Raw genomic sequence first — 27,855 nt, 5'->3', positions numbered from 1 at the left:
CAAACCCCGCGGCGTCGCGGAGAAGTGACAACCGGCACATGGCCCAAGCCGGTCCTTGGTCCTTGGCTGCGATGGCGGTTTTTGGGGGCAGGCCTGGCAGAGCATGGCCAATGAGAACCAAGGTATTTGACAGGATCCCGAGATTCTGGAGCTTTCCCTGGGCTGCAAAGTGCATGGAAATATTGGTGCAGGGCCGGTGCAGACTAGAATTGCGCCAGTCGAACGACTCGGAATGGCCAAAGCCATGGTCAGGGTGGAGCCCTGGGCCGATGGAGGCGGCTTACCAGACCCAGACTTCCTACGGCGGAAGACGGTGGTACCGGTCGACCCTGTGACAAAACCAGACCAGACGCTTTGCTTCACACTTGCCGATGAACCCCCGAATTTCTTCTTCCAAAAACCCTCACCATCCTGACCACCGAGTATTGGCTATCCACGCTGTTTGGCAGAACTCTGCAATTGAGCGTAGACGCCCTCGACGGTGTCAATCTCTCGTTCCAACTGTTGCAGAGCCGTCTGCTACCTCAGAGTCCCCGGCTTGCCCGCATTGCGCTTGGATCCTCCCCCGGCAGGAAAACCACTGCTGCTGTCCAGAACCATCTCGCCCCAAGACTACAATACGATCGCTGAAATTGCGGATTGATTCTCAACGCCATGGATAGCGTTCTCCGTCAGTCCAAGGCCATGTGCCCTTTCCTCAAGGCCGCCTCGCCCGCCACTCTTCGGGCCTTGTCTACTTCGGCTCGCCCCAAGCCGTCTCCATGCGGCGGCACCATGTCCAAGCTTCAGGTCTTTGCTCACCGCTGCCCCGTCATGGGAAAGGCCATGGCCGTCCAGTCCGCCAGAAACGGAGTTGCTGTCGCTGCTGGACTTCGTGCCTTCTCTGGCCAGGCCAAGGTCAACAAGGCTCGTATCCATACCAGCCGCACCCAGGAGGCCCGCGCTGTTGACACCCCGATTCTTGAGAAGCGTGAAAATGGTACGCTCAAATTGTCACTCCATTCTCGAGTTCGTCCCCATGTTATTTCTACGGTATCCATTTGCTGACCCGCGGTTCATACAGGCTATCTGGCCCACGGCCACACTGGATCGGCTGGCAAGTTCAACTATGAAGGGTTCTACACTTCCGAGCTGGACAAGAAGCACAAGGACAAGTCTTACAGATACTTCAACAACATCAATCGTCTTGCCAAGGAGTTCCCCCGTGCCCACATGGCCAACAAGGAGGACCGGGTTACGGTTTGGTGCGCCAATGACTATCTTGGCATGGGCCGCAACCAGCGAGTGCTGAGCAAGATGAAGGAGACTTTGGATGAGTATGGTGCTGGGGCTGGCGGTACTCGAAACATTTCTGGCCACAACAGGCACGCTGTTGAACTGGAGGGCACCCTTTCCAAACTTCACGCCAAAGAGTCTGCCTTGGTCTTTAGCTCCTGCTACGTGGCCAATGATGCCACACTTGCGACCCTTGGGAGCAAGATGCCTGATTGTGTCATCTTGTCCGATAGTCTGAACCACGCGTCCATTATTCAGGGCATCCGTCATTCAGGCACCAAGAAGATTGTGTTCAAGCACAATGACGTTGCAGATCTCGAGGCTAAGCTTGCATCCCTGCCTCTTCACGTGCCAAAAATCATTGCTTTTGAATCCGTGTACAGTATGTGTGGCTCCATTGGACCAATTGAGCAAATTTGCGACTTGGCAGACAAGTACGGCGCCATCACATTTTTGGACGAAGTGCATGCCGTTGGCATGTATGGGCCTCATGGAGCTGGCGTGGCTGAACATCTGGACTGGGAAGCCCATCAGAAGGGATCGCCTCGAGGCACCATCATGGATCGCGTTGATATCATCACGGGCACTCTCGGCAAAGCTTACGGTTGCGTTGGGGGCTACATTGCCGGCAGCTCTAAGCTGGTTGACATGATCCGATCGCTGGCTCCAGGCTTCATTTTCACCACCTCGCTTCCACCTGCCACCATGGCTGGCGCCAAGACATCCATCGAGTATCAGATGGAGTACGCCGGTGATCGTAAGCTGCAGCAATTACATACGCGTGCTGTCAAGGAAGAGCTCAACAATCGGGATATTCCAGTCATCCCGAACCCATCTCACATTATTCCCATTCTGGTGGGTAATGCTGAGCTGGCCAAGGCAGCCTCCGATATGCTGCTCCAGGACTATCAGATCTATGTACAGTCGATCAACTACCCCACTGTTCCTGTTGGACAGGAACGGCTCCGCATAACGCCCACGCCCGGTCATACTAAGGAATATCGGGACGAGCTTGTCGAAGCCGTTGACCAGATCTGGGGCCGCCTTGGAATCAAGCGCACCTCAGAATGGGCCGCAGCGGGGGGCTTCATCGGAGTTGGTGAGCAGGGCAAGGTGGAGGAGCCTCTTTGGACAAACAAGCAGTTGGGTGTTGAGCAGGCAGCAAAGGAGATGATGGCTACGGGCCACGGCAACAATGGAGGGGGGTTCACCGAGGCCCTGCTTGAGCGAGAGATGAGCAATACAGCGCGTACCGCTGGCGTCGCAGCTCACTGATGTGAGCGCAGGGAACCAATTGTTGCGTATTCAATGATGAATCGTAATACGTGGTCTCAGGTCAAGTCGCGATGACACAGAACTTGTTTTAGGCATCAGGATTCGTTGCAAGTTTGGGGGTGTCGCAGGGCTTGCCCACCTTCACATGCCAAACTCTTTTCCCATTCTCTCCCAACAAATTTTTGAATCGATTACTTATTTTGTAACCCCTGGAGATGCTCGATGGAGCAATCACAGGCTAGGCAAACCAATTGAATTGTGGCCTGCATAAGGCAACTCTCGTGCCGCATGCAGGTCATCTGTTTGACAAAAAGACCAGCAAGCTTTTACCAACCATGACATTGTGACATTGACTCCGTTGTGTGGGCCAATATTGAGCCCCATGACCAGAAGACCTAACCCGGAAACCCTTTCCCAAGCGTAACATGGGGAAGAGTTGGGGAAGAAAGCTAGGCTAGATCTGTAGGATGATTTTCATGTTAGACTTTGGTGCTAGCGCTGGCATGTGAAGAATGGTCTGGAGAAAAAGTGGCCAAGTGTTGCGTGATGCTACTATTATGGTTGACATGGCGTAATAGACGTGGCTGTTGTGGTTTGGGCCGGCCAAGGGGTCGACAGGTACAGAGCCATGCCGCGGCGAGTTACGTATTAATGATTTGTGTGGTGATCAAGATGTCTCGGCTGGGGCGAAAAGCCATGAGCCAACGGCCCAGCCATCGGGGGGCTGATGAAGAGAAGAGGCAATGGCTGCGAGGGCGGTGCCATTTCCGGGGCGGAAGAACGTGTCGGGCGGGGAAATGGGCCAATGGGAGGGGCGGGAGAGAGTCAGTCAGGGACCACCGTCTCTGGCCAGCGGTGGCCAGCGGTGGAACGGACCCGCGGTGCAATTGTGGCGGTCCGTGTCCGCTCCTCCCCCCCAACCAGTCGCATTGACTCCCGTTGACGGCTCGTGCGGTTGGGCAACGGGCCTGGGACTCTGCGACTGGCACTTCTGCGACAGCTTGGGACTCGTGGGCGTGGGCATGCCATGGAGACTGCAACATCAGATGCGTGGAACCAGCGTGGATCTGAGCTGTCCAAGTGCGTGGCATTGACAGTCGCATTTGTCGGTGGCTTGGGGCCGGCTCTGGCGTGGGACTTCATCTAGACCCCGGGAATGGCCAGGCCAAGCTGCTCAAGTGGCTCTTGCCCTCTCCTTGCCCTCCTGCCCTCGACGTCAAACACAAATTAGAGTGTCTAAGTGCATGTGCTTGTTGATGATGCGGGGGCCGTCTGGTGTCTGGAGTTATTATTACCCCTTGGACTTCCTCCCTTGCCCTTCTGGATCTGCATCGTTTGCTGCATCACTTTGAGTCTTGTTCGAGGACAGGATGCAGCGGTGACAAGCGCACTCTCTCACAGCCTGACTTGCGACTTACACATCAAGAACCAACGTCGATATCGTTCCCGTTCCCTCCAGCAACTCTTGCCGATTTTCTCATCACCAGCTCCCGTCCAGCAAGGTCAAGATGCAAGCGACGCAAAAGGGACCCAAGGCCTGCACCACCTGTGCCAAAGCAAAGGCCAGATGCATACCCAGAGCCGATGGCGGGGAGAAGTGCGAGAGGTAAGCAACATGAGTTTGCTGGTTTGCGAGTTGATGCTTCTTCTTTCTTCCTTTCGTCTGGATTTGGCATTCGGCCTGTTCGGAGCTGGAGAGCTGGAGAGCTGGAGAGCTGTTCCTGTAGCTCATCAGCATCCTGTTCGCGCATCTGAAACCGTTCAACCGTTCATCTTGGCTGACTCGATTCCTTCACCACAACAGATGCCATAGGCTCAAGAAAGATTGCTTCTCCCGCCCGCCTGCCCCGCCGCGGGTCAAGAAGCGACCCAAGAGATCGAGGGTCGCTGAGCTCGAAAAGAGGCTCAATGAGTTGTCGTCTCAGTTTGAGGGCGCCCAGCCTGCCTCTGGCCAGAGTGTCTCGGCTGCGTCGCCGCCACAGCAGTTCACCAAGGCTTCTGACAAGACCGACATGTACTCGTTTGAACACCTCTTCCCGTCTCCCAGCCCTACCGGGGACGACGGCTACGAGGCCACGGCATGGAGCCCCGAGGTCATGAAGGAGTTTGATTCACCTTGGCCGCTGCCCGCTGAGAGCGAGATGCTTCTCATGGTCTACCGCGAGATGTTTGCTGAATATTTCCCATTTGTTCTCATCCCGCGGGAGCTGTCGTCGGCGGACCTTCGTCTGCAGCGTCCATTCTTGTGGAAGGCTGTCATGGTGAGCGCCACCATTTTCGATGCCACCAGACAGGTGAAGCTCGGGGAGGAGCTTCTGGCGGATATTGGCAAGGCATCTATCGTCGACGGGACAAGAAGTCTCGATATGCTTCAAGCTGTTGAGCTGTTGATTGGATGGTAAGTTAGCTGCATCGTCGTGTAGCATCATCGTACACAAACGTTATGATTGTGACTAACGTTTGACTGTTTCCGGGTTTTTAGGTGGTATTTCGCTTTGAAGAGTTCTCAGGTCACAAACTTGCTTTTCTTGGCCAGGTCCATGTGTGTCAACTTGACTGCCATGTCATACGGCTCTCAGGGCGAGGATGCCAAGTATGGTCCTTTAGATCACCTCAGGGCGTACGCCGGTGCTTACTATCTCAATACCATGTAAGTTGTTCTCTTGCCGAATGAATGTGGATGTGCCACCAGACTCTAATCGGTGGGTCAACTTATCAGCATCTTCACCACCAATAAGAAAACCGATGTGCTCATGAGCACTACACAACTCGACCACTGCTGCAAGGTCATCGAGAACTCGATGGAGTACCCCTCTGACGAGTATCTCATCAAGCTGGTCAAGATCCAGCAACTTGCACAGACCATTTCAATCACCGTGTCTTCTGACGGCATGGCTCCCATGTCTTTGCCTCTTGTCATGGTGGTGCAGTCATTCCAGGACCAATTGGACACTTTTAGAGCCTCTCTTTCTCCACGTCTTGCACAAAATCGTACGTTTTCAGTTCCTTTACTTTTTACCCCTCACAGTTTAACTAACTTCTAAATCTCTAGCAACCCTCCTTTGCCATATTCACGTCGCCGAAATTCTCCTCAAAGACATGGCCATCTCCGATCAGCGCTGCAGCCCCGATAATATGCAGGTCTCTGACCGCCTTCAACTTCTTTGGTCTTGCGTTAAGTCTCTCAGCGACTTCTTCGAAATCCGATTCGCTGAGCCCGAGATCGAGAGGCCGCGTTTCTTGTGTATCATTGCCTCCGACTTGGCTTACACGCTCATTACGGGCATCAAGCTTTTGACCCTGCAATTGCCTGGGTGGGATGTGGCGAGCATCACCAAGGAGCTGGATATGGTGGTTATTTTTGGCAAGCAAATCGACCATCTGATGGAGATTATGGCCAAGCGAAAAAGCGGTCTTTTGTCGCCAGACCGCTGCGGAATCGAGGACCCTCTGGAACGCCTTGTACGGTTAATGAGAACGGCGCAAGAGCTTGTGAGCATGCACGTAAATGGCGGGTCACCTCTACAGATGGTTGACGACATGGGAGCCGTTGCATGGCGAGACATAATGAACGAGGCACCCTGGGGCATGGAGGACAGCCAGGGACTCATTGACTTGGCTTCATGAGCCAGACTGCATCTGCTGCGACGCAAAGAATGGAGGCGCCCAAGGCGTCCACTAGAGTTCACGTGTGAGCTTTGGTTGTACAACCACGCGTCATCAAACACCACTGTGGCCACGGTAAATTAGGACCTGCCACACGGCCATGATGAACATCAAGAGATTGGGGAAACGGCGACAGTGGGGTGGAGTTCAAAATGGAATGGAGGCATTGGCGGGACTGGAGCTCTGCATAGCGTATGAGATATCCTTGTGATTTTCCCCCTTTTTGGGGGGAGGGGTTTGGTTTGCAATTTTGAATTAGCGATTCGGAATGAGCGGCTTTTATATGAAGGGAATGGACAGTCATTTCTGCGGACATGTAGTTGTACTTTACCCTGACTAATGTAAGATTGTGGAACCGTATGACTATTTTACGATTCTTGATGTGAAGTGTCTATATACCTTTTCTGGCCCCGTAGCCGACCCCCATGCAGTTTTGGATGGAATGGATATACTACTTCATTCGTCGTCGGCGACATCAACAGCCGCAACCTTGGCCAGAGCAAGCCACGTCGAATCCCCTTCCATTGTCGCCTTTCGAATCCCAAACAACTCGTCCAAAAACGCGGGCACAAAGGATCCTGGCCCCCTGACATGGTCTCTCTGGGCGGCCATCTCGGCGGCCAGGCCAAACATGACGGTTCCCGCAACAGTCGCGACCAGGGCATCTTGCTCATACGCGGCGGCCATGGCACTGACGGTGGTGCCGAGGGTGCATCCCGTGCCGGTAACCATGCCCAGGTAGCCGTGGCCGTTGTCGACGCGCAGCGTGCGCCTCCCGTCGCTAATCAGGTCCGTCGGGCCGGTGAGGAGGACGACGCACCGCCGCTGACGGGCGAGGGAGCGGACGAGCCGGGCGCGCTGTGGAACGGTGAGCGACGAGGAGGAGTCGACGCCGCGCTGGGTCACGCTCGCGCCGTGCACGGTCTGGATCTCGGATTGGTTGCCCTTGATCACGGCGAAGGTGCCCGATGCGAGGAGCGTCTGCACGGCCTCGCGGCGGACAGAGGTTGCCCCGGCGCTGGAGACAACGTGAGGCGTTAGATGCTGCGCGTTGAGAGACGAGAAGGGGGGGGAGCGTACGTACCCGACGGGATCGAGGACAACGGGCCGCCTGGCCTGGTTGTACGCTTTCAACGCCTGGGCGTAGTTGTTCAGGCCGTCTGGCGTCACGGTGCCCATGTTGAGGACCAGCGCGCCGCCGAGCCTGGCCAGGTCGGCGGCTTCCTCGGCGTAGTTGGACATGATGGGGCTGGCGCCGACGCAGAGGGCGACGTTGGCCGCAAAGTTCTGCACCACCTACATGTAGGTACATGGCATTGGTTAGGTCCGTTTCTGCTCGAGGGGAGTGGGGATATACCAGATTCGTCATGTTGTGCGACAGGGGGGTTTTCCTGCCCACGGCGGCGACGACGTCGGGGATCTTGGCGGTGATGACCTTGCCCAGGAGGTCTCTGGACGCGGCGGCCGGGTCGGCGGCGGCGATGATGGCGCTCACGACGGCGAGGCCGTCGAGGGCCTTGTGCGGCGAGGCGGAGCCCGCGAGGACGGCGGACGCGTTGGAGGCGTTGACGCCGCCGATGCACACGGCGGGCATGGACGAGTGGCCTGCTGCGTCGAGGGCGGCCAGGATGTCTGCGACGCCCGAGGGCCCAATGATGGATTTGGTGTCTTTTTTACTGCTCGCTGGTTAGGATTGTGATGAGCCAAGGGGGGATGCAAGAAGCCATACGTGGCTGTAGAGTAGACGGTTCCAAGGCCGAGATAGTCTGCGCCTGCTTGGCACGCACTTATGGCTTCTTCCTTGGAACTCGCTGTCACGCCGATGATTTTGTTCGGACCCAGGAGTTTCCTTGCTTGTTGGATTTCTTTTGTTCAATATACAAGGCGGAGTATTAGCCAATTGCTCCCTCTTTTGGGCCCCGACGTGTTTTGTATACATGTGCGTATATCGACATCGTCGACTGTATTGGGGGCAGCAGATGCATACTCACCCGTGTCATCCTGCCCAATGTGCACACCCTCACAGCCAATCTCGACGGCGACATCGACGCGGTCGTTGATCAGGAGCGGCACTCCATAGCTCTGGGTAAGCTGGTGCAGCTTCTTGGCGACGGCGACGACGTCCTCTTTGGCGCTGTGCTTGTCGCGATACTGGACGACGGTTACGCCGCCTCGCAGCGAGGCCTCGACTACGCTGATGAGGTCTTTGTCTCCCAGGATGGCGGGCGTGGAGTCGGTGACGAGGTAGACGGAGTAATCTACTGCCATTTTTTGGGTTCACGCCGCACAGACTGGACAACGAGAGGTTGGACTCTGGAGACTCGAGAGGGAGGGGTTGTGTTGGAGATTGATAAGTGCGGGTGAGGTCATTCGTGGTGGTTTGCCCGAATGGGGAGAATTATGGGCCGCGGTCGGCCATGGGCGCAGGTAAATAGGGCATGTTGGATGAATTTGACTGTTCTGAACTCCTGACTCGAGGGTCATCGTGGAAAGATATTCGTTGTGGCCGTTTGCTGGGACATTCGGCGAGAAAATACGTTGGCCAAGGTGATTGTATTTGAATCAATGTGACCAGGAAGGCGTGAATGGTCAAGGCAGAGAGATGAGAGATACTCTATAGCGCTGCTCTTCCGTCAATCTGAGTGTGATTTTAAACTACCTCTCTACCTCTATTTCCCCTGATGTTTTGTGCTGGGCGTCTTTCATCTTCATCATCCTCATAACGTATAAGCGGTTTTGAGAAGCATGCTCAAACTCATGTGACACAGTGAGACCATTGAGCCTTCGTCTATGTATGTAGAGAACCATTTCCATCTCACAAAAAGCACATGACATCTTTTCATCATTTCTCTCAACTTTTGCTCAATAAACATTTAATAAGCCATCTTTCATGCACTGTCAATGACACGTCAATCTTACAACATTTCAACGCGCGTCTTTTTTTTTCCCTTTTCTTTTCAAGTAATGCGCTTAGCCGGAAGCGGATCCCAATGGTTGAACAGACACCGAAATCTGGCTCGGCTGCGACGGCGTGATCCCCTCCGTCTCACTACTTAGTCTCAACCACATCTGGCCCTGCTGCTGCGTCGCATTGGCAAGGGAGCGCTTCGCCTCGTCTCTCAGCTGGTGGAGGACCTTGAATCCTCCCCTGATGTTGTCCGTCTCGTACCCCTTGGCCCGGAGCACACTATTCGCCACGCGGGAGCTGTCGCCGTCGTAGCACAGGAGCAAGACACGCTTGCCGTGAAGCAGGGACTGGAGGTCTTGGTGAGGGACTTTGAAAGTCTCTTCAAGCCCAGTCCATAGCCCCTTGAGGGCGCTAGGATCAGAGAAGGGACTGGGCTGGTCCGCCTGGACGAACGGCACATTGGTAGATCCGGGGACGTGGAATTCTTCAAAGTCTGCCGCCTGGCGAAGATCAATGATTGTAGTTTCAGACTTGGGCCGAGCAGCGCTGTTTTCCAAAAGCACATCGCCGCTCACAGTTTTGCTGACACCAAAAAAGGCAGCGAGGGCGTCGGCTGCGTCTCGTTCCCAGGCTTCGTCATATCTGTAGACATCGACGCCGAGGAGTTCCTAATCTCAAATTAGTCATGAATGACGGAAAGTGACCGACAGTTGGCTGCTTTTTAGGCACATACCTCGTTTTTGATGGATGGGAAAAACGACTCGCCCAGTTTGTCAAAGTACTCGCTTACATACTGGTATGGCAAATCGCAGCACAAGAAGGCACAGTGAATCTCGCCATCCGACCCGGCCAACTGGGAGAGATTGCCTTCTGCCTTGCGCTTCTCAATGAACTGGAAGAGGCCTTTGAGGTTAAACCCGGACGAGGGTCCGCAAACAAGACCTTCTCGGATCATGTCCAAGGAGAGAGAGTACGAGTCGTGCGACCCAACTTCCTCGATGTGGTCAACGGCAGCTTTCCAAGGGAACTCAACAGGTGCCAGCAGGGCGTACGACCGGGGTCCTGGGACGCGGTCACCGGCTGCAGTGCAGACTCTGTTTTGTTGTGTTAGCGATTCCGATCGAGCGGCGAATGCTTCAAGACTACACTCACCCGAGTCTGAAGACACTAGGCTTTGCCTCCTTAAAGTACGTGCCAAGACCAGTCATGGTACCTTCAGTCACAAGTTAGCAATGTTACATTTACACATGAAGAGCCAGGGAGCTCACCTGAAGTGCCCATGCCTGCACAGATGATGTTAATTTCAGGTAGCTGCCTCAGGATTTGAGGCCCCGTCCACTTGACATGAGACTTCCAGTTCTACACGACAGGGTTATATTAGCATACAGTATACAAAGTGAATCGTGGCCTGACTTACGCTGTCGTTTTCATATTGATTAGGGTTAATAGTCGCCGAGTCAGACGTCTGTGCCAATCTCTGCGCAGCCCGAATACCACCACGCTCATCAAGCGGTTCGGGTTGTGAGGGACCGCCAAACAGCGTGCTAGGATGTATATGAGTACTCCGTTGTCAAGGTATAAACAAGAGCCAAGTCATGACGTACATGTTGATTCCGAATAGCTGCATCAGGCGAATCTTGGCAAGACTAGTCTTATTGCTAAGAAAAGCCCGGACATCTGGCAGGCCATAGAATGCCCGGGCAATCAGGGACATGGAAAGAACGGTTGAGCCGGAGCTGTATTCGACAACAGTCTTGGTCTTGTCTGGGACGATGCTATTCTGCAAAAGATTGAGGGCTACAAGACACCCAAGAGTTAGACAGACATGACATGAGTGGAATAGTTTGTGGCCGCCGTCATATACCTGGCATTGACTTGACATTATTAGCGGGATGCATAGACATCATCTTCGCGTAGATGCGAATACCCTCGGAGCGGTAGGGGTTGAGACAGTCCGGTATCTCAACCAGGGGCATTGGCGGCGACGACTCTGGATCGAAATACTGCCGAACCGAGTCGGGCCCCTTGTAGACGTTCAAGAAGTTGTCATTACCCATGGCTGCCGTCTAGTCGTCTTCTGATTTGCCTATGTGTTTTGGTGGTATTTTCGTCCGGTCTTTCAGGGTCAGGTTTTGTTTGTGCTTGATATATATACATGCATGTATGTATATGCCGTTGCAGCTCGGACTACCACCCTTTGTTTTTTCCAAGTCAAGGCGTCAAATAAAATAAGCTACTTGGAAGAGCAGCCACGGTACTTATCCCGTCGTCGTCGTCGTCGTCGACATCCCTGCGACCAACTATCACCGGGAACCTTGCGTGAGAACGAGCGGGCGCCGTAAACCTAGCTAAAACAACGCAAAACCCGCATCGGCCATTACAAAATCCACTTCCATTATTGAATAGCCCCTCTAGCTCCTGCAACGTTGTGTGGCTTGTAATGCTTACTTACGTCCAATGATACGAGGTTGCTGATCATCTGCTCGCCGTGACTTACATGCCGGTCCTACAGCCCATGTCCGCTAACGGCGGTTTCGTGCTGTCATGATCTTCGCATGTCTTTGTCTAGAACAGCACGCCACTGGGTTTCAGTCACCAGCTGCATCTGCCAAGAGAACCAGGGGCCAGCAATTTGTTGTAATACTACGCCTAGACTGGCAAATAGGTAGACAGCGACATGTCTTGCTGGGATCGAGCTGGGCCAACGCCTGGGGTTGACGAAGTGTGGGTTTTCTTATCTGATGGATAACTCAAATACCAATCGTTGTGATATAATTTGACAGTGCTTAACAAGTACCTTGTTGTCCTGAGCGAACTGTCTGTCATACATACATAGAGCTAGCAACAAAGAAATGGAAGAAAAAAAAAACTCACCCATGTCTGTCCATCAGGGTAGTAATAAGACCACCAAGGTATTGTAGAGATGCAAGATGTGCTGCTTATGCGACACGTCCCTCGTTCGTCCGGCCAGTAGCACACACAACCTTTAGGCAGTCTTTGCAGCGTGGCCTGACGATTCTTTTTTTTTTGTCCTCGGGGTCGAGAGCACACCCTGATAGTTTCACCTCCCTCCCCAGAACACTTCCAATCGCCAAGATCGCGGTCGCTGGTGGAGATGGGCTTTGACTTTCGACCCTTACAGACGGCGTCGATCTCCTCCCTGTTTGAGCTTAATCTCTTTGCCTGAGACCAGGAACCACCAACCACATCCTTCTAGAATAGGAAAGCTGGCTTCTCAAATACGCTCAAAGTCTCTCAAGGTTGCTGCACATATCATCCCCCGCTCTACGGCGGTAATCTAAACCGCCGTGAGGGATGCAGTAAAAGTTCACCTGCGAGTTCGTGTAGCCACGGAATAGAGCTGTATATCATGGCATGGCAACCTCGCGGAGGGTCTTCAACGGCCGCAAAGCGGTCAAAGTAGGGCCGGAAGCAATGTGACCGCCTGTCACGAAGCCATTCGGACAATCGAACAAGTAAAGTAGGCTTTCGCGGTTGGAGCCAAGTGTTATGCTTCTCCACTCGTCGGACTTGCTTGGCTTGCCATCTCGTTAAGCTTATTCTGGCCACAACTATACAGGCCCGTGGATGGTTGCTTTTTCGCTGGCTGCTCAACGGCAAGACCTGCCAAAGAAGGGAGACTAGACCATTATCAGGGATTGGCGACGTGGGCCAGTAGGTCGCATTGTTCACAAATTGCCTTGCCGTATGGACGGATCTCGCCCTTCTGATACAACGTCAGTATTACCGTCCCAACCCAAGTACGTGCTCAATGGCCCTCAAACCTTGTCGTTGATGAACAGGGGCCGAGGGGATCTCGACCAAAACCCTGACATTATTTGGTTTCATACCTCGCATTTATTGGTCATACAGGTTCGCAAACGTCGTTTGTCGGTCGTTTATTTGTCGTAATCGATAAGCTTTTCAACCTGCTTGCAAAACCCGCTCGAGTCATTCCTGGCCACGCTCGAGTCCATTCTTGCTTTGTCCCTCTCGCAAACCCAACTTGGTCTCCAAGTTCAAATTGCCGTCCCTCGCTCGAAGAGGCCATGAGTCGATGACCACTTGATCAAACCAGCAGCATATTGCCACCTCAAATCGGAAAAGATGGGGAAAGAGTCGTCAAGCCAGGCACAGGAACCCGCCGTGGTGGTAGGTGTGCCAGCAAGTCCATCTGCCGATGCGTCTGCATCGTCTGATAGCGACGGCGAAGTCGCCAAGGTACACCAGTTCAACGAGCAGACGAACTATGTGCCCAAAAGAACAATCATTACGGTAATACGCACCCATTTCTCTGACAATAGCTCACGCTGTCTGTCGACTTCATACTGACCGCCACAGATCTTTCTCGCCTGTGCCAGCGTTGATCTGTTAGCTTTGATGGACCAAACCACCCTCGCCACAAGTTTGTACATCATAGGACGAGCTCTGGGATCAACAGACCAAGTATCATGGATTGCTAGTGGTTATTTCATGCATGTACCTCTACAACGTCCAGAAGAAGGACATTCGCTAATGCGACGAATAGAACGTCTACCGTGGGACAATTGCTATACGGCCGACTCTCCGACATTTGGTCCCGCAAAGTAGTCCTGCTAACTGGGCTCGCCATATTCTTTATTGGATCTTTGGCATCGTCTCTTGCTCAATCCGTGCTACAACTGACCGTCTTCCGCGCTTTTACTGGCATTGGAGGCGGTGGCTTGATGACTGTCGCGCAACTCATTGTCAGTGACGTCGTGCCTTTGCGAGAGAGAGGAAAGTACCAAGGAATTCTGGTAAGGGACCTTGTGGCCAAACCTGCTCTTTGTTTCTAAGCTGATGAAGGTGTCAAGGGTGCCGTTGTAGCCATTGCAAACGGTATTGGCCCCGTTATCGGTGGTGCTCTTTCGTCCAAGTCCTCTGAATCATGGCGCTGGATTTTCCGTCTCAATCTTCCATTGACTGCCCTAACGACGGGCTGTGTCATCTTTTTCATGCCGTTAAAGAAGGTCCAGGGAGATTGGAAACTGTAAGTCTCGTCGTGCTGCGATAGTCCAGCCGGGGTTTTTTGTTTGCTTTCCTCTATTTTTTAACACATCTTCAGAAAATTAAAGGCTGTCGATTTCGGCGGAATCTTCCTGGCATTTGCCGGCATGACCATCTTTATTCTGGGCATGACTTGGGGAGGTCGCGAATACTCGTGGAATTCCGTACAAGTCATCACCACCATGGTGATTGGTGTGGTTGTCTCGATTGGCTTCGTTTTGTGGCAGTGGAAAGGACCAAAGTATCCTCTTGTGCCTCGTGAGTGCCTCACTTCTGCCTGTCAATTTTCGCCTCATGGGCCGCTAACATGCCTCAGTCCATATTTTCAAGTCCAAGATCGTCAACGGCGCATGCCTAACAATGGCCATTAACGGATGGAACTTTGTCATGCAAGTGTACTATGTCCCGTCCTTCTACCAGCTCGTCTATGGATACTCTGCCACAAAGTCAGGAGCTCTTCTTCTTCCCATCACCATCCTTCAAACTATCAGCAGCACTCTTTCCGGCTTGATTGTACACTGGATCGGCAGGTACCGGGAATGTATTTTATTTGGCTGGGTATGCTGGGCCGTTGGCCTTGGTCTCATGTCGACTTTGGACGAAACCACCGGACTTGGTAAACAGATTGGTTACGCTTTACTGATTGGTGTTGGAGTTGGCAACACACTACAGCCGTTAGTTGATTCTGCCGCACTTGGCACATATTTATATGGAGTTTCACATCTAACTCACCCAGGGCATTGATTGCAACACAGGCCGGCGTTGAGCGCCGCGACATGGCAATCGTTACCTCATTTCGCAAGTATGTGCAGAAAGAAAAGAAGAGATTGGGACAACCCGTCCCTAAGCCAGCAGATGTTAACAGCGTGCAACAGTTTCGTCCGAAACCTCGGGTCAACCCTTGGACTTGCAGTCTCTGGGACTGTAATGTGAGCCAAAACCTACACATGGACCCCTTTCCTACTTTATACCAACGTACTGATAATGTGCAGCAACAACATTCTGGCTGGAGCATTTTCATCCCTTAACCTGGATGCAAACGCAGCCAAAGTCCTACTCAGCAACCCACAAGAATATCTCCGAGAAGTGTCTCCAGAAGAAGCCGACCGTGTCAGAGCTATTCTTTTCCCGGCATATAAACGAGGGTTCCGTATTATTTTCATTATCGGTGCATCATTGGCCGCATTTGCATTTGTCCTGGCATTTTTCCTCATGCCGCAGGTAGAGTTGAGTCGACCGGATGACCAAAAGTTAAAGGAGGAGGCGCAAAAAGCTCACGATGAGAAGAAGAAAAAGAAGGAGGCAGCTTAGATTTCATGACCTGTTATTGCTCAAAGGATTTTCTTCTTCTTTCTGTCAGCTTTGTAGAATTGGATTAGAGTGGGTTAAAAAAGTACGGCCGCCGTGATAAAATATAGACAGACTGGACTAGGCGGGAAAAGGAGAGTGTCATGCCGAGGATTTCAAAAGATTTAAAAGTCTAAAAGTACTTATTTAACGAGCATAGGCTACATGACTGTGTTTAATCAATACATGTATAATTGATTCTGAAACTGGAATGCGGCGTGCGAGGCAAAGTAAAAAAAAAAAAAAGTGAAGGAGAAAGTGTCTACCTAGGTAGTTAGGCGTGGTCCAGTTCCTTCCCGAGACAAACTGCTGTTGCGTCACTTTTGACCAGCCCCACCCACCATCAACTTCATCTCATCTCATCCACATCGCAGCATGAAAACTCATCCATACTCAAGCAAGACTACATCATTTGAGCCTTGAGCGCGGCTCAACCGCTATAATGACACGATTCCGACCGTGTATAGACCTACACGCCGGCCAGGTTAAGCAGATTGTCGGCGGGACTCTCGACAGCGCCTCGTCGGCCCTGCAGACGAATTATGTGTCACAACACCCTCCGTCTCACTTTGCAGAGTTGTACCGGAGCAATTCCCTCGAGGGCGCTCATGCCATCATGCTGGGGCCGGGAAACACGGAGCCTGCCAAGCAGGCGTTGCAGGCGTGGCCGGGTCACTTGCAAGTAGGTGGCGGGATCAACGACAAGAACGCAAAGGAGTGGGTGGACGCGGGGGCTTCCAAGGTTGGTTCCACGAGCCCGGCAGAAGACGGCTCGCAATATCGGAGGCTAAAGGGAACACTACCAGGTCATTATCACATCATATCTCTTCCCGGGAGGGAAATTTAGCCAGTCAAGACTAGACGCCGTTCTCGGAGCTTTGGGCGGCGACAAGAACAGACTGGTCATTGATCTGAGTTGTCGCCGGCGCGGTGAGGCCTCATGGTTTGTGGCTATGGACAAATGGCAAACAGTAACGGACATGGAGGTCAATCAAGGTAGGTGGCTGGCCGGGAATGGGACTCCAGGGTACGGAATTTGTTGACGGCTTGGCTGACCGTGGAACCAGAATCTATCAAAGCCCTGGAGCCGTATTGCTCCGAGTTCTTGATTCATGCGGCAGACAATGAGGGCCTGCAGAAGGGCATAGACGAGAAGCTAGTGGAGAGACTGGCCGAGTGGTGCTCTATCCCCGTCACTTATGCCGGTGGAGGGCGGTATCTGGAAGACTTGGATCTCGTCAAACGGCTCAGCGGGGGCAAAGTCGACCTGACTATTGGTAGTGCATTGGACTGTTTTGGTGGGAACGGGGTCAAGTTTGATGATTGCGTGGTTTGGAATAGAAGGCAGGAGGAGTAATTAAATGCTACGATAGAAAGAAAAGGAATGTAACAAACATGACCGAAGATAACGCAAGAGCATAATGCAGCTAGGGTAGTTTAGCCAAAGAGCAATGAGCGGTCTAATAGACGCGGGAGTCGCCGCACTGATGCATACAAATAAATGGCCAAGAGTGCAAGACCTCAAGTGCTGTTTTTGGTGGGGACAAATGCAGGTGACTTTTTTTTTTAATCGCCGCTTCTGATACAGAGTCCGAGGTCGTTCTATTTAATTGCGCGCTTTTTTTTTTTTTGTCCCAAGTCGTGGTGGCTGAGGCATCCACGACAACGGCAACAATTGTTTACACATTTGTTTCCTTGCATGGGTCGTTGGCCAAGGAACAGGGCACTAATAACAACACATACCGAGTTATCAGCATGCTCCGATCGCCAATCTCTGTGCACCACTGCACAATGACAAGGTTACAAGGCTTTGAATCAATGGTCGGGGTGGAGAGAACAGGCGGAGGAGGCGATTTGTACAGCATATACGAGGTATTGTGCCATTGACTGCTCCCAGTTCCCGGTAAAGTTGAAACAAGCCAACGTTGAACACAAAGCGCCCATCATTGCGCAGAGAGACGTTGATTCTAAAGTTGGCTCTTGTCTACGACATGCAACATGCGATATGCACCATGTGAAACTAAGATATGGTTGCCCCGTAATGGCTCTCCAGAATCCAGACAGGAATACTATGTACTATCATCTCTTCATCGGACTCCCCATCGCACATGTGCAGCCGTCAGCAATGACGTGCAGGACGCGCAGAGCGTGCAGGAGGAGGCAGGCTGCATACAAGCTATCCATCACGGATGGGTTCGTACAGGCCGTCAGTTGATCATGTCCCCCCACCAGTGCGCAGACAGCAGTGGGCGGTTCCATTCCATTGTTTTGCGCATGTCGTCTTTTTGGACCCTGGCTTATCTGGGCTTCGCTGCCACGACGACTCCATTGGGAGCATGGCTGACCAGGGCGGACGGGCGGATGGGGGAGATCAAGATTCCGATGACGGTATTTCCTGTGACTCCAGTATTGTTCATCCTTCTACGGAGCACTCCGTACCAGACTGGAAGAAGTCGATGGCAGCGGACCAGGATGGCGCTCATCATGGAGTCCATGGAGTCGTGGGATCATGGGGCGATGAATAAATAGGTCTCGAGCCGCAGCAGTGGCGTCTTGCGCCCGAGATGCAGCTGCGGCGGGGTCAGACTGCACTGGAGCCATCGGATTGCTCGAGCTGACAAGGACCAGTTGACCTGACAAGGGCCAGTCGACCCCCGGTGCGTTCTCAAGCGGTGCGTTCTCAAGTGCTGCTTCATGTTTCTTGCCAGTGTGGCGTGTTCCCTGCGACGCCGTGCTACTGGTCCGTTTTAGGGCGTCACGGGGCTGCTCGCTGCCACCAGTTGCCCTCGAGTGCTGGGGCCGTTCAAGGCGGGTGCGAGAGGGTGGCACGATGGCGGGTGCGAGGCGGGTGCGAGGCGGGTGCAAGACGGGTGCAAGGCGGGTTGCATGGCGGCTCTGGTGGGTTCATGGCGGCCTCGGCGCTGGGACCATCGGTTGCCGGGGCAACCCCCCTCGAATCTCCCCGGCACTGTTTATCCAGCCCAGGCCAATCATGCGCCTCGACAATGTCGTCTACTATCAATCACTTGCATTCCTTAAGTGCTGCCACTCTCCGTTTGTCAGTCCGACTCCTCATCGTCAGCGTCAGCGTCATTCATTCTTGGATGATACTGCGAGAAGCTGTGTAGATTGGCCGTTTCCCAGCCAGCTGTCGACGCATCGTGACGAGTCGCATCGTGCATGTCGATTCGCGCCGCCTCGCCCGGCCTCATTGATCGCAGTGGAAAGGCACCAAGGCAGCTTGTATTGCCTCAGACACCAACTTGGCCAAGCCGCTCAACAGCATTCCAGACATCCACATCGCACCACTCTGCTGCCGTTCTGCGAGCCGACACATTCCTCAACTGTTTGACCCTGCAACACCAGGACAAACCAAGCTGTGGTCACCATGGCCACCGAGCCGGTATGGCAAACTTGACCCTTTTGCACCTGCTCCTCCGCATCACACTAACGCTCGGGTCTCAGGTGCATCCTCTTCGCATCTCCAAGAACACGCCAACACCTTCGCCAAAGAAGACGATGGCCAGCCCGCTTCCTCGTCCGTTGAGCGAGATATCACCAACGGAGAAGAGACGAAATTCGCCAAGCTGGCAGCCGTATTCTCCCAAGGTTGGTTGCATGCCCATGCCCATAGCCATCCCCCCCAAAAACCCCAACCCCCAGATCACCTGCCATTACTGCAACTACCATCATTGTTCATGCGCCCTGTTGTGGCTGGTCGTCTCTGGCATCTGAATGATGTCCTCTGTTTCTGTCCTACCACTTGATGCCCCCCCCCCCTCCCCACCGGTTCTCGCGGCTTCGTGCATTTGGTTTCACACCGCACAGTCTCCCCCGTCTCCATAAACTTCCTCACGTCTTCATCTCTTATTTCTAACACTTGTGATATAGAGGTCTGCGCTGCCCGGCAACGACTCTTCACCATTCCAGTCCTCACCGCAGGAGTCTTCCACTTCACCAAGACTCTTCTGGCAGAGTCGCAACTCTGAGAACATGCTTCATGGCGCCTGTTCTGGTTCGCCCTCGCCAAACCGCCGTTCTTCCATTGAGCGCCTCCAGAGGGCGTCTCGTGTGAGAAACAGCAACATCTTGGCGCTGGAGCAGAAGCAAGAATATGACCCTACCAGAATCCCGCACATCGAGAGACCCCTGGCAAAGGTCCAAGGAACCGTCCTTACGTCTTCGTCGAGCTCTGGTGGCTTTCGCTCCTCAGACTCAGATCTTCAAGAACCCGACAACAGATCGAGTCTGTCCATGATGAGCCCGTCCAAGATTTCACCTAAGCTGCCTGAGATTACCCAAAAGTCGGCGAGATCTCCAAGCAAAGACCAAGCCTCCCCGACCAAGTCCTCTCTTTCACCAACCAAATTCAACAAGAACACATTTGACCCCGACGTCGGTACTTGGTCCGGACATTCGTCTTTGAGCGAGAAGGAACTTCCTGACGGCCGCTACCTGAGCCGGCATCACAAGAGTGTCACCTTTGACGCCGCGCCGCCTCAGATCAATGAGTATGAAATGGCCACACCTGACCTCTCATCTATCGGAACAAATTCACGAGAGGGCAGCTACGACTCGGTTGAGGACGAAGACGACGACGACGACCTCTATGACCCCGCGCATATCGACGTCCAGGACGAAAGCTTTGACGAGTCCCTTGAAGACACTGACAAGACTCCTGTTGTTGGCCCGGACGACTGGCGCGGTGACAGCCCCGTGATTCACCGCGTTCTGGACCCCAGCAAGTTTGAAGGCAGTCCAATACCGGAGCCTGGCCCCATGATGGCGGCTACCGGACGAACAACCCCTACCAACAACAAGCGTTCTGACTCTGCCACCTCCAACGGAGACCATCGACCACTGCCTCCTCTGCCAGGCACGGGCCACTCTAGAAGCCAGTCTTCAGGCTCCAACGGGGCCTCTCCCGGACTATCTGCGACGGCCGAAAGAATGCTCGGCGGCTCACACCGGAGCCTGCCCGTCCCTCCACCCGCATTCGCATCCAAATCTGATATCCAGAGCTTTGGTAGTCAAAAGATGACCCTGGAGGAGCGACTGAAGCTTATGATGCTGTCTGACGATAATGGCGACAGCAAGACCGCCGCTGAGCAGCAGCGGGAGCGCAGAATGCGACGTGGAGCCGGCCGTGAGAGAGGCGGAACTCCGCACTCCGAGGCAGAGTCCGAGACGGCGCTGGAGGCTTTTGAGGTCGATGATACTATTGGAGATATCTCGGGGATAGACTTTCAAATACCACCCAAGATCTCCAGGGAATCCATTATGCGCCGTGTAAACGGTAACAACGCCGTTGACGAGCGCTCTGGACACCACATCTCGTCTCCCGCAGCCAGCCCCCAGAGGAGTCTGTTGCCGCACGCAGAAGAGTCCGTTGTGGATCTGGATCCGGACGTTCCTATCCCATCAACGGAGGACTCCTTGGTAGAGTCCGACTATGAGCAGGAAGCTAGTGTCATCATCACCAGAAATTCTGAAGACGGTGAGGACGAGGATGTCCTAGACTACTATGAGGAAGAAACTCTGGCCCTTGATGAGGATGTAGCAGAAGGAGCGCAGACTGAGGAAGAATACGTTGAGCAGCCCCAGATTACGCAGCAAATTGAGGAGGTTGCAGCAACCGCTGAGAAGCAAGACCATTCACCCCACCAACATCTGAAATTAGAACCTTTCACAACTGGACTGGGCTTCGATGGGGTAGATGACCCGTTCACGTCCCCCAAGGCGGTTGAAGAGCCGGTCAAGCACCAACCTATACATGAGAATGAGACAAGAAGCAGTGAGCAACAGATTCTTGAGCCTCCCAAACGACCCGCAACGCCTACTCGACGCATGTCGAAACCGGAGTACGATGGCAGTGGCTGGGGTGAGCCTGATGATGAATTTGCAGACGAGCCCGGCAGTCCTAGCTCAGTCATTCACCACCCTGTTGAGGAAGAAAGGACCGAGTCCCCTCCTGCCATTCCCGAGAGAATCGCCACTATCAAAGCCTCTGGTGCCAAGCTCAAGACTCGAATCTCCAATACCCCCTCAGACCTTGCTGCCATGCGCGAAGCTCGCAGACAGGTGAGTCGTGAGGTGCCCAACGTGCCACCCATCCCTGAGAAACACCGCAACCGCATGTCACGGGATATGGGAGCCGAGGGGCTGCTGGAGCAGGACGAGTTCATCGCACGTCACCCAAGCTTCAAAAATCGCAGCCTTACTCTGGATCTTGACATGGGCCTGAGCCTCGATCAAGATTTTGAACGTGTCATTGAGGCACAAAAACGAGGCTATCTCATGCGGCAAAATACAAAGGTCATTACGGCCAGCGACAAGGACGGCGACGACCACAGCAGGGCGAGATCTGCTCAAAGCTCTCCCGTCAAGCAAGGCCGCCCAGAAACTTGGGTGGTAGAGCCGTGGAACGGAGAGACTCGCCCACGCAGCATGCGCAAGCGCATCACCGGCGCCAGCGACGCCATCCCACCGCTGCCTGGCAGGGATAGCAATGCCACGACTATCAACCATGGGCTTGAGGAAGACCTTCAGTCCGAAGTCGCTACCATTGACAGCGGTGAGAGGGGCCGACTTTTTGTCAAGGTCATGGGAGTCAAGGACCTGGATCTTCCCTTGCCAAAGAATGAGAGAACTTGGTTCAGCCTCACCTTGGACAACGGCGTCCACTGTGTCACCACAGCCTGGCTTGAACTAGCCAGAAATGCCCCCATTGGACAAGAGTTTGAGTTGGTGGTGCCAAACGACTTGGAGTTCCAATTGACGCTCAATGTCAAGCTAGAGAAGCCCGCGTACCTGGATGCACAGATAGCAACCAAGCCTGTCAAGACCAAGACTTCCACTTTCAGCCGTGTGTTTGCATCTCCGAAGAAGCGCAGAGAGATGGAGCTCCGACAAAAGGAAGAAGAGCGCCAGCAAAGAGAGGCGCTCGCCCGCCAGCGGAACTGCGCTCCATCAGGATATGAGCTCCTATCTCCTCTCACCGCTGAGGATGGTAGCTTTGCTCGATCATACGTTTGCTTGAAGGAACACGAGCACCGATGCTTTGGCCGGCCATACATGGCTGAGATTGCCTGTTTCAACGAATGGGCCACCGAGGAAGAGAGCTTTGCTTGCAGTGTCAAGAGCAAGCGTGGAACCGCGGCGGCGGCGGTTGTTCGACGCGCCCCGTATAAAATTGGAAAGCTTGAACTTCAGTTGCTCTTCGTACCTCGTCCCAAGAATTCAACGGATGATGACATGCCCAAGAGCATGAACTCGTGTGTTCGGGAACTCAAGGCTGCTGAAGAACGGCTTTCTCGCAACTGGGAAGGCCATTTGAGTCAACAAGGAGGCGATTGTCCCGTAAGTTTAAAATGCAATCATTCCAGAGTCAATCAAAAAGGGCGGAGGCTGACAGCGTTATTTTTAGTACTGGCGTCGACGATATTTTAAGCTGGTTGGTACCAAGTTGACTGCTTATCATGAGGCAACTCGACAACCGCGAGCCACCATTAATCTCTCGAATGCCAAGAGACTGATTGATGACCGAAGGGCATTAATGGAGAAGGAGACGACAGGAAAGGGCGGTAGGCGCCGACGATCTGCATTCGCAGAAGACGAAGAAGGCTACATGTTTGTTGAGGAAGGCTTCCGCATCCGGTTCAATAATGGCGAAGTAATCGACTTTTACGCCGACGCTGCTGAGGACAAGGAAGGGTGGATGCGAGTCTTGTCAGAAATCCTTGGACGAGATAGTTCTATGGACGAGATTAACGGTGTTCGATCACGAGCGAAGTGGTGTGAGATTGTTCTTAGGCGGGAGGAGCAGCTTCGGCGCAAGGCAGAGGGCCGACGTGTACACTCGCGGTCAAAGAGCACGGTCTCATAGACCCAAAACCCTCGGCTTCCTGTTTACTTACCACCTATTGCTTTATACCTTCTTCTTTCCTTTACGGAATTTGTTTCACGGACACGCATGGCATGAGGCAACGAAGACACAGGCTCACACCAAGTCTCACGACGGGCTCACGACAGGTTCGGGAACCTGGAGTTATATACAGTTTAGGTGCTTTGTGCGTTGAGTGTTTGTTCAAGGCTATTGGCCTCTTTTTGCATTTGGAAAGCTTTTTGCTATTTTGGTTGTTCTGTAGAGAGTGATTGAAGCACAGTAGGGACAGACCATGCGAGGCATTTAGCAGCCTCGAGAATGTTTGCGGCGTCGCCGGTATCTCATTAGTCGACTTGTTTTATTTGGCGGTATGATAGGATTGTATGTATGAACTTTGTATTCACCAATATAAGTCGTAATGGAGACACTGCCTTGACGCCAATCAGTGAATGTTGGACGGGTAACAACGTCACCAAGATGCACCACACCCACTGCGGTCGGCATGTTCTCGCGCACGAAGGGTCAAGTCTAACTTTCCAATAAATGATGAAGCGTGATGCGTCTTTAGCAAGTTGCAAGGTACATGGACGGAGGCAGTTGAACTTCTCATGAGGAATGTCTGGTGGACTTGTCAGTCGCAAGTGTGTCATGACTGGCGGTGTCGCTAGTACGGGCCATCCAATTCGGTGCAGTATCATGGACAGCTTCTGCGTGACTTGGCTTGAAATCAGACATTTTGTGCCGCAAATTCCAGACAGCGCGATTTATGAGGGCCTAGAAGACATGATGTTTTCACACTTTTATACTCCTGATAGTAGTGTAGGGTTGGGGTTAGTAATTAGCTTTTGTTACGAGGAATAAAAGAGTAGAGCTGGGGGTGTCTTACCTGCCCGACTTTCTGTCGGATAACGTACAATCTAACCCCTGTAAGTTTAGCCACCAGTGACTTCCAATGGAGCTTGCAGGGGCCAAGGGCCTAATGAGGTGTCTGTCAGAAAATTTAAAGTACTTAAGGTAGAGTAAAAGATACTAAAAGACCCATGGGATTTTTATAAAAGGATTAGTACTTTTTACTAGAATTAATATCTCTTTTATCTGTTTTATATCGCCTTATTAGCCTGGGAAGGCTTCTTAATTTTTATCAGGGAAAAAAAAGGCTTTACTTTATCAGCTGTTAGCAAATAACCTGCCAGCTGGCCCTACTAACTAATGTCACACATGGCTAAACTTTCAGGGTCTGAATTGTAAGGCTTGTCATAATATAGGGGGGACTAAACACGTATTCTTTAATATTATTTCTTTTTAACTAGCTCCTTAGTGTTCTTCTTGACCTCCACTAAGGCGTCACCTGAGCTACTGCGTTTAACGCATCGCGATGCGTGTACTTGGTGCTTTTTTTACTGTTATTATTATTTTAAAGCCTAATACGGCTCTTATAATATATTACTAGTAGGCCCTTATTATTATTTAGCCTTTTTATTATTATTTTTACTAGTTTAATAGTATTAGTTAAGTTGATAAAGAGATTTAGAAGTACCTAGGTAATTATATATTTAGTAATTTACCTTATAAATATACTTTTAACCGGAAACCAAATATATATATATATATATATATATACATACACCTATTAAGATAGGCACTAATTAGGGAGTTATATTAAAATTACAGTAGAGTATTTTTCTAGATTGAGACAAATAGCGAATACTATAATATATAATTAATCTTTCAAAAATACCTGCTTACTTCCTTAAAATACACTACAATTATAGACCTAAAAGGCCAAAAAAAAAAAAGGAATTTATCAGAAAATTAGGTAAAATATAGTGGAACCGGGTAAAAAAAAGGCGAAAAAAACCCCCGGCGGGACTCGAACCCGCAATCTTAAGATTAGAAGTCTTACGCCTTAGCCATTAGGCCACGGGGGCTCTTACTACCGTTGCAAACCCGGATGCTAAAATAATATATTCGGTATCTGAAAATAGATCGCTATGGCTATTTTGTTGTGATTTTATGAGCATTTTTGGCATTTTTGGTGGCCTTTTACATGTAGTATTCGAATCATTTAATCAATTCGACCTGAATGGTCTTGTGGGGTGAGTGGGATGCCATGGCATTAACTTGCGAGTTTTTTTTCACAGCGCCACGTGTCTGAACTCTCATTTTACTCTTGAGAGGTGAAGCGTTTGGCTCGACGTGCATGCATGCCACATGGCATGAGCTTCAGGCTCACAGCTTCCTCAGCCGGCGCCTGGGATGGACCTTTTGTTACTAGAGTACTCGTTTGCAAGTCAACCCGTTTGCTAGTATACTTGTTTGCAGGTAGACCCGTTTGCTGATATGCTCGTTGACTGGTAGACTCCTCTCCGACGCCCAACTTATATATTTGCCCATGTGCCTGTTGTTTCTCCCTTCTTCTCTTTTTTTTTTAACCAGACCAGACTCTTTACCAATCGTTGTCCCAACTCACATCCACCACTATGGAAATGACAGCAGGTATTAAACGAAAGCGAGTCTCCGAGAGCACGGCATAATTACCAACCGAAGAGCAACGCCGCTCGTTTGAAAAAGGCTTATTTATTGTGAGAAACACTATCATCACATCCAACAAGCCGCCAGCACATATTGCAGAAAGTTCGCCTGTTTTGCCGAAGGGAATTAGAGAGGTAACCTGGCTTTTCAATTCATTTTTCACAATATAATGTTTACTGATACGAGGCTCCAAAGTGTGAAAGTTCAACCTGATCTCGAGTTCCTAGACTCAAATAAAGCTTGTCTTCCAATGGAGAAAGATCAATGACAACACTTGCTCTCACCTGTCTACATGAGAAAAAGAAGCCCAAATTACTTCAAAGCTCCAAGACACACGAAGAAACAAAACACGGCACAGGATTATCTACAAGCTGGATGCGAGCAAGAACACGCAGTACTACGGAATCGGCACTCCTTGGACTCACCAAGCAAGTGCACGATAGACATACAGAATCGGCACTCCTTGAACCTACCAAGTAAGTGCACGGTAGGCACACAAAATCGGCGCTCCTTGGACTCACCAAGCAAGTGCACGATAGACATACAGAATCGGCGCCCCTTGAGCTTGCCAAGTAAGTACGCGATGGCAGTACCATGGCCTGCGGCAAGGTATATTTGCCAACTAAGAAGTATATGCTAATATACTGCAGTATAGTACAGTATAGGGCGTGATAGCTAGATATCTGATCTGGTCAAACGTCTTTTGCCTCCCACTGTAAACCAACGCTTCCTGAGCTTAGCGACATGCTTGATGTACAGCCTGAACTGGTTGCCAGCATCAATAAGTTCATCGATGCCATGACGATAGCTTGCGAGTTAGAGGAGCATCCTCCAATGGAGGATATCTACTCTGCTCTGGGCGCTCAGATGCTTCAACAAGAAGATGTTAATTCAAGGTCATCGTCGGGAAAATGGACACATCAAAAAGGTGGCGCTCGGGGACTTGTGCGTCGCTGGAGCGATGAGGCTAGCAAATTCCGGGGGAAGTACTACGAGTTGTTCTTGCCCCCTCCTCAGAGCGTTTCGTACCCACGTCGAGCCGAATTAGGCGCATGCCGAGTCGAAGTCGATGATGATATAGACTTGCAGCAGGATCATGAGGGAAACTACAGAATGTGGATAACCTTTGATATACGTGATCCTGGTATAATGCATCCTTTTCTATACGCATTATCTTCAACGCCTACAGATCCTGCCTCCCGTCTTGGTATGCGATGTCGCTTCATCAATAAAGATGGAGAACAAGTTCAAGCGTACTACCAAAAAAAGAGGCGAGCAGGCTGTCTTTCGAGCCAACACTCTCGTTGAGATACTTGCTGATGAGGTACCAATGACGGAGATTGTGCACAAGGAAAGGCGTTATATTTGTGCTAGGGAGAATACACTCGGCGGGATAAAGGGCTTCGAGAAAGGCAAATACACAATCGGTGGGATAAAGGACTTCGAGAAAGGCAAATACACAAGTGCCCATTCAGACGCGGGAGTCCTGCCTCAACAAGATCCCCGGCGCTTTGGTGTTGGTAGGAGGTGAGGATGGAGAACAAACATGACCGTTGTATCAACTTCCGGTTAGGTTATGAGTATGTGTTCGATGGCATCACCAGGCATCAAGCCACATTATGATTGACGTCAGCAGAACGTGGCCATGAGTTGTCATAATAGTCGTCGATGGGCCGAACTTGGTGATGCTATCTAATGCATACTCATAATCTTACCGGAAGTTGATACAACAGTCGTGTTCGCTCTGTTCTGACGACGTCAAGGGGGCACAGCCAGGAGGCGTGCTGGTTGAACTGGGTTGGACGGAGTCCATTTCTCGAGCTGTTGATAATAAATAGCACTTGGTATTCATCTGTGCAAATACCTGATTGCTGGGCTTTACATACCTTTAAGTAGTATATAGCAAGTACTAGACAGACGCTGACGGTGGCAGACTGGC

The 27,855-nt window shown here is 51.9% G+C and overlaps 8 protein-coding genes and 1 non-coding gene across 9 annotated transcripts; 6 read left to right on the top strand and 3 right to left on the bottom strand.

The window, feature by feature from the left end:
* Positions 1-654: 654 nt before the first annotated feature.
* Positions 655-2,550, top strand: alv-1 (5-aminolevulinate synthase; the record flags this gene model as incomplete). The annotated part of the gene is made up of 2 exons (XM_014693566.1): positions 655-979; positions 1,064-2,550. 2 exons carry the CDS (start codon positions 655-657, stop codon positions 2,548-2,550), a joined length of 1,812 nt encoding a protein of 603 aa, XP_014549052.1.
* A 1,508-nt stretch (positions 2,551-4,058) lies between these two features.
* Positions 4,059-6,177, top strand: himD_0 (Transcription factor himD; the record flags this gene model as incomplete). The annotated part of the gene is made up of 5 exons (XM_066129759.1): positions 4,059-4,156; positions 4,364-4,948; positions 5,033-5,200; positions 5,270-5,541; positions 5,603-6,177. The coding sequence occupies 5 exons, from the start codon at positions 4,059-4,061 to the stop codon at positions 6,175-6,177; spliced, it is 1,698 nt and encodes a 565-aa protein (XP_065985813.1).
* A 495-nt stretch (positions 6,178-6,672) lies between these two features.
* On the bottom strand, positions 6,673-8,484 carry G6M90_00g014690 (uncharacterized protein; the record flags this gene model as incomplete). The annotated part of the gene is made up of 5 exons (XM_014693568.1): positions 6,673-7,234; positions 7,301-7,512; positions 7,574-7,892; positions 7,946-8,081; positions 8,208-8,484. The coding sequence occupies 5 exons, from the start codon at positions 8,482-8,484 to the stop codon at positions 6,673-6,675; spliced, it is 1,506 nt and encodes a 501-aa protein (XP_014549054.1).
* A 702-nt stretch (positions 8,485-9,186) lies between these two features.
* Positions 9,187-11,181, bottom strand: cysM (Cysteine synthase B; the record flags this gene model as incomplete). The annotated part of the gene is made up of 7 exons (XM_014693569.1): positions 9,187-9,792; positions 9,858-10,218; positions 10,277-10,337; positions 10,393-10,483; positions 10,542-10,668; positions 10,729-10,921; positions 10,989-11,181. The coding sequence occupies 7 exons, from the start codon at positions 11,179-11,181 to the stop codon at positions 9,187-9,189; spliced, it is 1,632 nt and encodes a 543-aa protein (XP_014549055.1).
* A 2,050-nt stretch (positions 11,182-13,231) lies between these two features.
* On the top strand, positions 13,232-15,463 carry dotC_0 (Efflux pump dotC; the record flags this gene model as incomplete). The annotated part of the gene is made up of 9 exons (XM_066129758.1): positions 13,232-13,399; positions 13,466-13,533; positions 13,653-13,902; positions 13,960-14,135; positions 14,211-14,410; positions 14,469-14,826; positions 14,889-14,954; positions 15,028-15,081; positions 15,145-15,463. 9 exons carry the CDS (start codon positions 13,232-13,234, stop codon positions 15,461-15,463), a joined length of 1,659 nt encoding a protein of 552 aa, XP_065985607.1.
* A 478-nt stretch (positions 15,464-15,941) lies between these two features.
* his-7 (1-(5-phosphoribosyl)-5-[(5-phosphoribosylamino)methylideneamino] imidazole-4-carboxamide isomerase) lies at positions 15,942-16,856 on the top strand (the record flags this gene model as incomplete). Its single annotated transcript, XM_014693571.1, has 3 exons — positions 15,942-16,241; positions 16,306-16,495; positions 16,567-16,856. 3 exons carry the CDS (start codon positions 15,942-15,944, stop codon positions 16,854-16,856), a joined length of 780 nt encoding a protein of 259 aa, XP_014549057.1.
* Positions 16,857-18,887: 2,031 nt separating this feature from the next.
* BUD4 (Bud site selection protein BUD4) lies at positions 18,888-23,384 on the top strand (the record flags this gene model as incomplete). The annotated part of the gene is made up of 4 exons (XM_014693572.1): positions 18,888-18,902; positions 18,965-19,108; positions 19,391-22,858; positions 22,926-23,384. The coding sequence occupies 4 exons, from the start codon at positions 18,888-18,890 to the stop codon at positions 23,382-23,384; spliced, it is 4,086 nt and encodes a 1,361-aa protein (XP_014549058.1).
* Positions 23,385-25,239: 1,855 nt separating this feature from the next.
* G6M90_tRNA00000010 lies at positions 25,240-25,312 on the bottom strand. The gene has a single exon. It is a non-coding gene; the product is annotated as a tRNA-Arg (tRNA).
* A 1,348-nt stretch (positions 25,313-26,660) lies between these two features.
* On the top strand, positions 26,661-27,447 carry G6M90_00g014640 (uncharacterized protein; the record flags this gene model as incomplete). The annotated part of the gene is made up of 2 exons (XM_066129757.1): positions 26,661-27,123; positions 27,188-27,447. The coding sequence occupies 2 exons, from the start codon at positions 26,661-26,663 to the stop codon at positions 27,445-27,447; spliced, it is 723 nt and encodes a 240-aa protein (XP_065985789.1).
* Positions 27,448-27,855: the final 408 nt, after the last annotated feature.

The sequence above is a fragment of the Metarhizium brunneum genome, chromosome 1, assembly GCF_013426205.1.
Source record: "Metarhizium brunneum chromosome 1, complete sequence".
Lineage (NCBI taxonomy): Eukaryota > Fungi > Ascomycota > Sordariomycetes > Hypocreales > Clavicipitaceae > Metarhizium > Metarhizium brunneum.
This window is presented reverse-complemented; position numbering and strand designations above follow the sequence as displayed.